The following is a 12,990-nucleotide window of genomic DNA, read 5'->3' on the forward strand; positions in this document are numbered from 1 at the left end:
GGGCGCCCACATACAGTGCGATTGAAACTTCCTGGCCACACTCAAGAGGCCAAAGAGCCCCATGTGGCTCGCGAGCTGCAGTTTGCCGACCACTGCCCTGGCTGACTGATCTCCCAGCAAGTGGGCCTCTCAGGTAAATGTCAGCATAATAAACTGAGAAGCTGCTACTGGCATAGGATGGGGTCTACGCTTCCCAGGACACCTGAAAACACATGGTCTAAGGCCGTGGTCGGCAAACTGCGGCTCGCGAGCCACATGCGGCTCTTTGGCCCCTTGAATGTGGCTCTTCCTAAGCCTTAGGAGTGCCCTAATTAAGTCAATAACAATGTACCTACCTATATAGTTTAAGTTTAAAAAATTTGGCTCTCAAAAGAAATTTCAATCGTTGTACTGTTGATATTTGGCTCTGTTGACTAATGAGTTTGCCCACCACTGGCCTAAGGTTATTAGTTTGCTGGTTTCAACCGTGATCTGTTGGGCCCTGGGTCTTCTTGCAGATATCTCAGTGGTCAAAAGGAATGCGAGCCCAACCCCTGAAACTGCAACTATGGTATGACAGACACTGAAGCAAGGTCTGGCTCTGCTCAAGGTGTGCTGCCATTCACTGGGTGTCGGGAAAAGCAGGGGATACAAACAATTGTCATAGGTGTACCACTCCTTAGCTCTCCTGAACTAACGCTGGTGAAAATCTAACGAGAGTCAGGCTGAAATGGTACAAGTGAGGGGAATAAAAACACTAACTGACAAAAGTCCCTTTTGATTTTTGAAAAGCTTAAAAATTGGCTGGGCTGGTGTGACTCAGTGGTTGAGGGTCAACCTATAAACCAGGAGGTCGTGGTTCAATTCCCGGTCAAGGCGCATGCCCGGGTTGTGGGCTTGGTCCCCAGTATGGAGTGTGCTGGAGGCACCCGATCAATGATCCTCTTATTGTTGATGTTTCTATCCCTCCCTCCCTCTCCCTTCCTCTCTGAAATCAATAAAAATATTTTTAAAAAATTGGAGGCCTCCAAGTGCTGGCCAGTTTTTATGTTCATCCCCTTTAGATGACATATTTTACACTGCATCAATGTAGACTTTAGATTCTATAAACTTTTCTTATTTCCCTTTCCCCTCACTGACACCAATCTCTAATTTTATTCAGAAGGGTAACTAACCACTTTGCTTTACATTATTTCCTGCTAGTGACTATCAAAATTTGACCTAAACATATATCATTAGTACTTAAATGAAGCCTCACTAATTCATTGCAACTATTGAAAGATGATGAGACATTAGAAGAGGCTGAGTTACTCAAAATATTTTAAGTAGCTTCTTTATTTCCCAGAGCATAGAGCAACACATATAAGACTAAAAAGTACTCCTAGATGATTTCTCCAAGTATATGCTTAATGAATAGATAAAAATGACCTGACATTTTCTAGGATAAAATGTTTCTATTCAGATACGTAACTCTAAATGCTTACAAATAGTTCACTGACCCATGCTTTATCTTTTCTTTAAAAAAATAAATCATACTTAGCTTATTTTAAAGTAATTTTGAGAAGGTAATCATTTGTAAATTAATTTACTTACCTTTCTTCTCATAACTTGGAAAAAGCCTTTTCTAACTCTTCATATATGTGGGATTGAATAGAGGTTTTTTTTATATATACACATTTATTGAAATGTCATTTTCATATCATAAAATTCACCCATTTTAAGTGTACAGTTTTAGTTTAGTAAATTTATACAGCTGTGCAACCTTCACTACAATCAAGTTTTAGAGCATTTCCATGAATAGAAGTTTTAATGTATTTGTAAGCTGTTACTTCTCCTTGCTTATTAAGCTAGCAATTATGATATCTTTCCAAAAACTTTCATAGCATATGCTAAATCAAAGTACTAATAAATACATACTTACATGGTATATACGATGCCATGGTTATAAGAAGAAAATAATAGTAGTCAAAAGAGATATTGTATTTATTAGGAAGTCTTATTGAAAACATTCCAGTTTTCTTCACATATGGTAAGGCAGCGTATATAGTGAGAAGTTCACCAGCAACTCCAACAGGATATAAGATGATAAAAAAATTATATCTAGAAAAAGAAAAACCTCAAAGTTATTTTTCTAGAATAAATATTGAATTTTATATCATGGTTCTTTTGCTACTGCTATGTTTAAACTTAAAAATTCTCCTTCCTATACATATTTACAATAACTTCACATAAAAAGGTTAATATTTTTCCTACTTTAATCATTTGCTTATTAATTTAATTATCATCCTTTTTTCCCATAGCCGTTTCCATTTCAAATGGCAAGATCATAAAGTAGTCAACTTACTTTAAAGTACTATACATTTTTACATGTATATGCGGTTTTTAAACTATTTTGACCAGTTAATTGCAATAATATTTTGAATTTAATTAAAAAAAGGTCTGCTGCTTGTGTCTATAGATGCTTATGGCGTACAAATGGTTAAAGGGTGTAAGTATTAATTTGTAAAGCATATGTAAGCTTGTAAGGTATTTTAAAGGTAACTTCTTTGACACCTGGAATCATAACTGACTGATTTATTCCTCTGAAGCTACACATTTATCATTAAAATGCTATGCTTTAAAAGACCAGCTATGATCCTAATTTTACATCTAAACCTTGAAATTACCTATTTGAAGGGAATTGGAAAACCCTTGTGGTTACTAATTAAAAGAGAATTAATATTTCAGAAAACTGATATTACCCAATGCATCGTAACCAGTAATTGTCTAAGACTACTATCACAACAAAACAAGTAAAACAAGCTGTCCCCTGAACTCCTACATTAATAAATACTGTAGTTTAGGTAGCCTGGCCAGTGTGTCTCAGTGGTTGAGCATCAACCCATGAACCAGGAGGTCAAGGTTAGACTTCTAGTCAGGGCACATGCCTGGGTTGTGGGCCAATCCCCAGGAGCGGGTGTTTCTATCTCTCTCTTCCTCTCCTTTCCTCTCTGAAATCAATAAAAAAAATCTTTAAAAAAATAGTTTAGCTTGCTTAAATTAGAACTAAAAAGGTTCTATTCTAAATCCAAAAATCACAATTTGTTTACGTGGACTGTGGCAAGTTCCCTGACATAGAGCAGGCCAGGCATCATTTATGCTGCAGTTAGGGCAACAGTCTCCAAGTTCCTACTGGTGTCCAGCAGCAGCCACTTCAAGGACCCAAGGCATTAAAGAAAACAGTTTTTCTCCAAGTCAGTCATTATGTAGCTGAAAATTAAGGTCAAAATTTTGGTGGAAAAAGAATCCATATTTGATTTAATCATTTTGTTGGCATTAAGAAATATTTATAAAGAAAAATCAAATTTGTCAGTATGACAGAAGCCTAGAGACAATCTTATTCCTATACTAAAGGCCCGATGCAGGAATTCGTGCACCAGTGGGGTCCCCCAGCCTGGCCTGTTGGATCTGGCCCAAACTGGCTCTCCGACATCCCCCGAGGGGTTCCGGATTGTGAGAGGGCGCAGGCCAGGCTGATCGGCCAGACCCCAGCAGCAAGCTAACCTACCAGTTGGAGTGTCTGCCCCCTGGTGGTCAGTGCACGTCATAGTGAGTGGTTGAGCAGCCTTAGCATATAGCATATTACACTATGATTGATTGAACAGCCGACTGGATGACTGGACACTTAGCATATTAGGCTTTTATTATATAGGATGCCAGTTATACAAGGATAAAAGATGGTCGACAGGGACAGAATTATTTGCCCAAATAGATTAACTAGCAAAGAAAGAAAACTGGCCCAGCCGGCATGGCGACTGAGCGTTGGCATGGTGATTGGGTTGCAGGCTGGATCCCCAGTGTGAGGCGTGCAGGAAGCAGCCAATCAATGATTCTCTCTCATCACTGATGTTTCTATCTCCCTCTCCCTCTCCCTTCCACTCTGAAATCAATAAAAATATATATTAAAAAAAAGAAAGAAAAATTATCCTTTTCCTGCCCCAGTTTACCCCCTCCTTTCCTTCAGTATATCTAACCTGCTTTCTTTCCAGTCTGTGTAGTTATTTGTATCATTTAAATCAATCTTTTCCAATATCATTGTCCTATCTCAATTTAAAATCATATTACTGAACATATTATATTCCTTTTTCAAGTAAAACATTCAAACTTATTTAAGTCATTTTTATTAACTTTATGTGACTCTCAGCTTTTTTTGGTAGCACTGTTCTTTAATAGAAAAAAATCACTCCTATGATAAACTCGTTTAAAGCCTTAAAGAGTGATTATTTTTAATAAAATGGGAATAAACTGTGTAATTTATTTGACTTTATTTGTATTTTAAAAAGATTACATCATCACTCTCTAAGTTCTGATGACAGTATGATTTAACTACCATTCAGAAAAAGATATAATGTTCCTTAAAGATTCCTAATTTTCACCTAAAAGTTTTTGAAGGGAATATATTTTTAAAGTTAAACTGGAAATTAAAATGAAAACAACAATATACAATGATCTGTTTGGTGGACTTTCTAAGAATACTTCTAACACAAATAGGATCAAGTTGTATTCAGACTGTCACAGTAGGCTAACTAGTTATAAATAAAAAGGCATTTCTAAAGTGAAGCTTTATTTGAGAACAATATCTTCAATATTTGAACATAAGTACAAATATGATTTTAGGTTCCTTAAGGGGGTTGGCAAATATATATATATAGACAGTTGGGATCTTTACAATTTTTGACACGAAATATAATTATAATGAACTAACATGATGTATTATGCTAACAGGTGCATTTCAAACTTGAAAGATTTTACAGTACCTTATTTAACACCAAGGCAATTGACAAAGGATTTCTGAAGAGCAAATTTTAAATGCTATGGCAGAATTGTGAACTCTTCCAGAAATTCAAAACATGCAAATGCATCCCAAAAGGAAAACACACAAAGCATTCAAGACCACTATCTTCCACAAATGTTATAAATAACAGCAAATTTTAAAAGCTATATCATGAATTTATATTTTTAAAGGCGTTAGAGGACGGAAAGACTGAGGTCATGCAAAATGGCACTAACAAGCATTCTGGATTAGGTACAGCTTTCAAACCGCCAACATTATGATGGGCCCAATCACCGAAAGTGAGTGTGTTTTATTCAGAAACAACAGGAATAAAACCAACCAAACACGTATATAAATGGTAATGCAACTTTCTTAAGACAGGCAGTATGTTTAAGCTAAAATTATAATTTTAAAGAATTTTATTACATACAAAATGGTAAGCCAAAAATGTTGAAAAAGAACTATAAAATATTTTTAAAAGTTTAAAAAATTATATAACACAATAGTGATTATCCAAAACAAACCTGACACCAGCTTACAGATTACCTTCAAACAAGTCAGGAATGTATGAGTATAAATATCAGAGCTTTAAAAAACATCAGAAATATGGATATAGCATTATTTGAGATGCCGTATTTATAACATTTAAAAATTGAAAATGACCTAAATTCTAGCAATACAAAACTGGGTCCGTCATACTATGGAATATTAAAGAGTTAAAGAGCTAAATCTAAATATACCTATAGTGATTTAAAAAAAAAAAAAGAGAGAGAGAGATCTCCAACATATAAACAAAAAGCAAGTATAATGTCATCCTATTTATGTTTTTAAAAACTCACACTGTGTTCACATTTTTGATAATATGAAAAAGTCTGGGTGGGTAAAGGCCACACTTTTTCCCTCCAAGGGGTAGGGAGTGGGTCAGGTAAGAGTACAAAGAGAAACTTTCTGTGTTTATTCTACAAACTTCTGTGCTATGTGAGCCTTTTACAAAGAAATCATTATTTCTGTAATTTAACAGACAAATGTAAAGAAATGGAAATACTGTGAAACCCTTTTATCCTACCCACGTGGGACAGACGTATACGAGATGCACATCTCTTATCCTGTGCCTCCTTGAACTTCTTACCCCCTGGCATTTCACAGAGCTGGTAGTGGGATCGTTTTTTGCCTCCTCCATCTTGAGTGGGCAGGGATTTTGTTGTGCTCAAGCCTGCATTTCAACTATGCAGCTGGCGCAGAGCACATTAAGTTGTTATTGATGTGATTGCCACTCTAAGTACAACAGAAAATGAAATGAACAAACCTATGCTTTGCGGTTTGTTCTCCAAAGAACAATCTTGTTTTTATAATAATTTTGTAAAATATCAGCTGCTCAAAGAATTCAACCTTTAAAAATAAAAAAAATCTTTTGCTTTAAAAATTATTGTTTTAGGATATATATATTTAGAACCTTGGAAATATAAATTTTGTTCCCAGTCCAAATAATACAATTTCAAATAAGTGTGATTTTTTAAATGTCTGTCGCTTAGTATTTTATACATACAAAAAATTAACATTGTATGTAGAAGATACTACATTGAATATTAAAATAATTCAAATCAATCAGACAAAATGCCATGTTTTTGGCACACTGTTTATCTAATATAATTTCCAAAATGTATATTTTGCTTTTAAAGAAAAACGAATGACCAGTTTAGAGGTTAAGGGTACTAATATAATTTGTCTTATATTGATTTCCTAAAAATATAGATTATTTCTCTCTGATCATTCATTTAAGCCTTTAGAATGCAGCTGATAATGTTTTGCTAAGTATGCACAACAACAGCACCCTGGCATTGCAGGGCTGAAACACAAATTTTAATTCTCTGGTGTTAGCTCAGCAACAAGATACGCATGCACAGGACTGTGAGAGACTAAACCACAAGGCATCGCCACCTGGCCCACTTAATGAAGTATGGCAAGTGGTTGAGAAGACTGAATGTGTAGAAGGAATAGCGAGTAATCTCTGTCACAGTCCACGCGACCAGAAACAGCACCACACTCTCCTCATTCTGGATCTGCAGAATGACAGAGAAATCCACAGTGTTGTTGGAGCTTGAGCTTTTTTCTCCATGAAGATATTGTATCTTAATTATTTACGGTGTGTCTTTTATTATAATGGAATGGTAGGGTTAGACAGACGTAATACAGAAAACTAATGCAGTCACCACTACGTAATTCATTATAAACACACAACTTCAGTGTATCCTCAGCACAGGAATGGTCACCTTTGTACTGGATTCTCTCTCACAATTCACTCCAGCCAATAACTCAGCTATCCCAGGGCAACATCGCCCCCTCAAAACAGCATGGGAACAGTCTAACCCTCCGGCTTCCTATTAGTCATCAGATCAGACCCATTCTACTGTAGCACGAACTCTTGGATCTGCCCACTCATCTTTGGCCCTGCTACCAGGGCCTTATCATCTCTCACCCAGACTATCGGGACAGCCTCCTGGCAAATCTCTCCACTGCTTTATTCTCTTCATGGGTGAAAGCTTCTCTTAAAAGCAAAACAAAGAAGCAAACAAACAAAATTGGAGGCAGCTAGTCCTGTGATTTGAGTCTCAGTGGATTCCCACTATTTAAGAGGAAAGGATACAATCCTACCACCTGAGCATGAAGTTCAAGGTTCTTTATAATCTGAGCTCAGAAATCTCTCTAACTTCATCTGCAAACACTTGATCCAACCCCACCCCAAACTCCCACCCCAAATCCCCAACACCTCTCTCTGATGACACTAAATTTTGTATTCTTTCCAGAACATGCTCCGAACACTTATGCCTTAACATATGCTATTCCCTGTAACTAGAATGCTAATCCCATAGAAAACCCCTTCTCATCTCATATTTTAAGATCCAGCTAAAATATCACACCCTCTGGAAAACTTTTCCCAAACAATTCCTTTCACTCTGAGCAGTTATTTGCTCACTTTCCTTGTTCTCACAGTATTTTGTTCATATCTGTATTATAACACTTGCCAATTTTGTACTAAAATTTGTCTGCCTCACTCTTGTATCTCTATCAATACTCAACTTATACATTCTTTCCTCAGGGAGCCTTCCTTCACTCCCTAAGTCCATACTTCGGCTAAGTCCCGAAGTATGTTGCCATGCAGGCTGGTCTCTTGGTTCAAAGCACTAATGTTAATATAATGAAAGAATTATTTGTGCAACAACTTGTCTAGTACCCGTATCTATCCCAACCACAGGCTCTGTGAGGCAGGAACTCTATTTGCATTACTAATAGCCAGATCCCCAGCATGTTGGCTGGGACTGCCTTATTCATTGTAAATCCAGAAATTAACACAGTGCCAGGTGTATAGAATGCACTCAATAAATGTTGGTTGAATTAATTAAAGAGTTAGACAAAATTAAATAGTACTATTAAGGTAGAGATTCTCTGGAGGATAAAAAAAAAAAAGAGCAAGCAGATGGATCTTTTTTCTCTTTGGGGACTAGCCACCTTTACTTGTCTTCAAATTCTTTTCTCCAGTTAATGTTGGCCACCCTGTCTTTTCTTTCTTCTTTCTCAGTCTTCAGACTCTTTGTGGTCCTGGCCCAGCTGTTATATTCATTCCCTGTCCAGAAGAGTCTCTCTTTTATCCTGTTAATGTCCGACCCCTGCTTTTAAACTACACAGTAATCTGAATTAAAAGTCTGGCTCTCCATGTGGCACGCACTCATTGCTCTCTGTATGGCAGTCACTGGTTAGGGACCAGATGGATGGAGTAAGTTGAGTGAAAGATACTGGTCAAGAGGGCTGGAGTGTAGAGTAATAAAAGGGCAGAAGGTCAACAATCTGTCCCCATGCAGACGGGGGGAGGGGGGGGCAGTGAGTCCTGCATGCAATGGAAGGGAGGTTAAGTATCATCCCAAGTAGAGAAAGGCATCTGAGGAATGGAAAGGAGGCCAGAGATCTGTCCTCAAGTAGACAGGAGACTCCAGAGGCTGTCAAGAAGGTCAGAAGGGCCCATCTGGGAAATGTTTGTCATGGGTTTAAAAGGCCCAATGTCTTGACATAGTAAGCACGTGTTTGTTTGTCTAAAAGGGTTTAAGCCATTAACTAGATCCGGGTCTCTCTCCTGTCATGCCTCAATATATAACGTGCTTGTTTTCCCTAAGTCCCTTAACCCTTCTAACTTTTTGTCTTTGACATTTGTTCATATCTCCAGAACTACATTTACTTTTTATGTGTGTTGCTACAACACTCAATGCTAAATGAGGAAACATAAATGGTTTACACTGACAAGTTCAAATTACATAAACAAAGACAATATACATAACTTCAGTAGAAAATTTTCAGTTAAGCATTTGACAGAATAGTAATATTAATTTTAAAAACTGGAACACACCAGAGAGTATATTATGAATATAAAATGCTAATATTTGGTTTTGCTTGTGTTTCAAAGTTATTCTACTAATTCGTTGAGTCAATGGACAAACACACTTAAATCTAAACCCAAGCTTTCTTTTGTCCAATGATTCTGCTTCCTGAAATATACCAGTACTAATATTTTAGATTCCTATTAATAAAAGAGCTGTCTTGCAGGCTCAAGTAGAGAACATGTTCATGTCACTTACTGGTTTTATGCTATGAGTAATGAGCCACACCATAAAGATTCTGGAACTGACTTGGACCCCAGCCACAAGCACAGAAGTAGGTACAATTCCTTAAAGAAAAAAACAAGTCAACCATTGTCTTCAAGGTAATTTATACCAAATATAAAAATTAAATAAAAAACTCACCAATTAAACAGTGGACTATCTGTAAGCAAATAAAAAAAAATCACAAGTCAGTACCATACAACATAAAATAAATCCTAGTTGACATTGGTTTTAAATGAATCTGTAAGTGGTATGTAATCAGCAAAATTGCTTTTGCTAACAAATATATTTTCAAATAAATATTACAATGACAAAAAATAGAATAATTGAAAACTTACCTCAAGCAAGGCAAATGTCTGGAAAAATTTAAGTGTCTTCTGAATACTTTTATATAAACCTTTGTGTGTTCCTTTTTCCATATAAAAACGCACCATGGTAATAGCTAGAACCAACCACCTAGAGAAAATGAAAGTATTTTATAAAGTGTTGTCAAAATGAATACAACTAATCTTCCTATAAAGAATGCCATAATTCAAATAATAATAACATGTATGTCTTATGCTCTCAATTTGTTATTCTGTTTTTAAAACCTGAGGAAGAAATAAGAAATATTACTTTCACATGAACTCTTCAAGGGGATTAACAGAACATATTTGCAACCAACTACGTACAAATGTCAAACAATGTCAACTGTATCTTTGGTTCCACCAGATAAACTGACAGACTGAAAAAAATCAGGTTTATTACCAAAAATGAACTTATTATAAAGCATTTAGTAATCATATAGTGACTTCTTAAGGTAAAAAGCTGTGTAAATATGTACTTTATACAAATACATAATACATAACTATATATAAGTAAAGTCATTAATAAGAATCAATTAATATTTTTATAATTTTCATTAAATAAAAACAATTGCTGTGTCACACAACAACCCCAAATCTATGGGACACAACAACCCCAAATCTATGGGACACAGCAAAGGCAGTCTTGAGAGGGAAGTTTATAGCATTACAAGCCTACATCAAGAAACAAGGAAAAGCTCAAATGAATGATCTAACCCTAAATCTAAAAGAATCAGAAAGACAATAACAAGAAAATCCCAGAGTAAATAGAAGAAAAGAAATTATAAAGACTAGAGTGGAGATAAATGACATACAGACTAAAAACTAATAATAATAATACAAAAGGTCAATGAAACCAAGAGCTTGTTCTTTGAAAATATAAACAAGATTGATGAACCTTTAGCCAGGCTTATCCCACTTCTAGGAATATATCCCAAGAAACTAGAAACACCAATTAGAAAGGATATATGCCTCCCTATGCTCATAGCAGCACAATTTACCATAGCTAAGATTTGGAATCAGCCTAAGTGTCCATCAGATGTGTGGACTAAAAAACTTTGGCACATCTACACAATGGCATACTATGCTGCTGTAAAAAAGGAGTTTTTACCATTTGCAACAGCATGGATGGAACTGAAGAGTGAAGTATCCATCTTATATAAAAACTGCTGTTTGAAATTTTAACCCTGATAGTATGGCTTCTGTCTTAAATAATAAGGAAATAAGACTACTCCCATTCCAGAGAGGCCATAAACTATGCCCCAGACAGTGTTGTCAGTGCTGACACCCAGACAGTTGCCAGGCCTTCCCAGCACGCAGACCTTCTTTCTCAGAAGGCCCGGAAGTCTCATTCCAAATTTGGGAGACAAAGGACTGGAAAAAGTATAAATAAAGAGAGTTTCCTCCATATTGGGGGCCCAGAATTTGAAAGACACATTTTTCTCTAGGCCTGCACAGAATTTAATAATAAAATGTAACTCCTGTAGTCAGCACTGCAGTTAGCCTTTGCTTCGGCAGGGTGCTGTAACTGTAGTCGCTGGCCAGCTTAATAAAGGCTCCCAAATCTTGATCTGAGTCCCTGGTGGTCATCTCCGCGGGTCTCTCCATTACAAAGAGCATTATACTAAGTGAAATAAGTCAGTCAGAGAAAGATAAATATCACATGATCTCACTCATTTATGAAATATTTATGGAATATAATGCACAACATAAACCGAGGAACAAAAACAGATCTAGAGACAGAGAAGCATCGATCAGATGCTCAAACTTCAGAGGAAAGGTATGGGAGGGTGGGGGTAAGGGGAGAGATCAACCAAAGGACTTGTATGCATGCATATAAGCATAAGCGATGGACACAGACAACAGGGGGTGAGGGTGAGGGCAGGACAATGGGGGGATAAGGACACATTTGCAATACCTTAATCAATAAAGAAAAAACAGAAACAAATAGAAAAGATCCAAGTAAATAAAATCAGAAGTAACAACTGACATCACAGAAATACAAGGTTTTTTTAAGAAAATACTATGAACAATCATATGCCAACAAACTGAACAACCTGGATCAAGTGGACAAATTCCTAGAAACACACAATCTTCCAAAACTCGATCAGGAAGAATCTGAAAACCAGAATAGGCCAATGACAACTAATGAAATTGAAGCAGTAATCAAAACACTCCCAGCAAACAAAAGTCTTGGATCAGATGGCTTCACCAGCAAGTTTTACCAAACATTCAAAGGAGAACTAATACCTATCCTCCTCAAACTATTCCAAAAAATTCAAGAGGAGGCAATTTAAGCTCTTTTGACAAGGCCAGCATTATCCTAATTCCAAAACTAGATAAAGATACTGGGATTCTCATAGCCACTTGGCCTGGAGGTCAAACCCTCCCTGGAATTAGCTACAACAATCAAGATTTAACTATAAGACTGCGAACAAAGACCACTAGGGGGTGCACCAAGGAAGCATAACAAAATGCGGAGACAAAGAAACAGGACAAAATTGTCAATGGAAGATATAGAGTTCAGAACCACACTTTTAAGGTCTCTCAAGAACTGTTTAGAAGCTGCAGATAAACTTAATGAGCTCTACATGAAAACTAATAAGACCCTCGATGTTATGTTGGGGAACCAACTAAAAACTAAGCATACACGGACTGAAATAACGAATATTATACAGACTCCCGACAGCAGAACAGAGGAGCGCAAGAATCAAGTCAATGATTTGAAATGCGAGGAAGCAAAAAACATCCAACCGGAAAAGCAAAATGAAAAAAGAATCCAAAAATGCGAGGATAGTGTAAGGAGCCTCTGGGACAGCTTCAAGCGTACCAACATCAGAATTATAGGGGTGCCAGAAGATGAGAGAGAGCAAGATATTGAAAACCTATTTGAAGAAATAATGACAGAAAACTTCCCCCACCTGGTGAAAGAAATGGACTTACAGGTCCAAGAAGCGCGGAGAACCCCAAACAAAAGGAATCCAAAGAGGACCACACCAAGACACATCATAATTAAAATGCCAAGAGCAAAAGATAAAGAGAGAATCTTAAAAACAGCAAGAGAAAGAAACTCAGTTACCTACAAGGGAATACCCATACGACTGTCAGCTGATTTCTCAACAGAAACTTTGCAGGCCAGAAGGGAGTGGCAAGAAATATTCAAAGTGATGAATACCAAGAACCTACAACCAAGATTACTTTATCC

General features: G+C 36.7%; 1 protein-coding gene across 4 annotated transcripts in view; it reads right to left on the reverse strand.

Annotated features, from left to right (window-relative positions):
- The window catches only part of HACD1 (3-hydroxyacyl-CoA dehydratase 1), a 37,371-nt gene that overhangs the window by 11,481 nt on the left and 12,900 nt on the right, over positions 1-12,990 (reverse strand). For 2 of the 4 annotated variants that reach the window (XM_059660375.1, XM_059660351.1), the window contains exons 2-6: positions 9,780-9,897; positions 9,583-9,601; positions 9,418-9,506; positions 6,731-6,852; positions 1,901-2,079 (exon numbers count right to left, since the gene is read on the reverse strand). In XM_059660375.1, coding sequence (XP_059516358.1) covers positions 1,901-2,079; positions 6,731-6,852; positions 9,418-9,506; positions 9,583-9,601; positions 9,780-9,875 — 505 coding nt within the window. In that variant the 5' untranslated portion in view covers positions 9,876-9,897. Of the gene's footprint in view, positions 1-1,900; positions 2,080-6,098; positions 6,182-6,730; positions 6,853-9,417; positions 9,507-9,582; positions 9,602-9,775; positions 9,898-12,990 lie in introns of all 4 variants that reach the window. The other 2 variants (XM_059660365.1, XM_059660359.1) reach the window with 2 other exon arrangements.

Source organism: Myotis daubentonii, chromosome 1 (assembly GCF_963259705.1).
Source record: "Myotis daubentonii chromosome 1, mMyoDau2.1, whole genome shotgun sequence".
In the NCBI taxonomy this organism is placed as follows: domain Eukaryota; kingdom Metazoa; phylum Chordata; class Mammalia; order Chiroptera; family Vespertilionidae; genus Myotis; species Myotis daubentonii.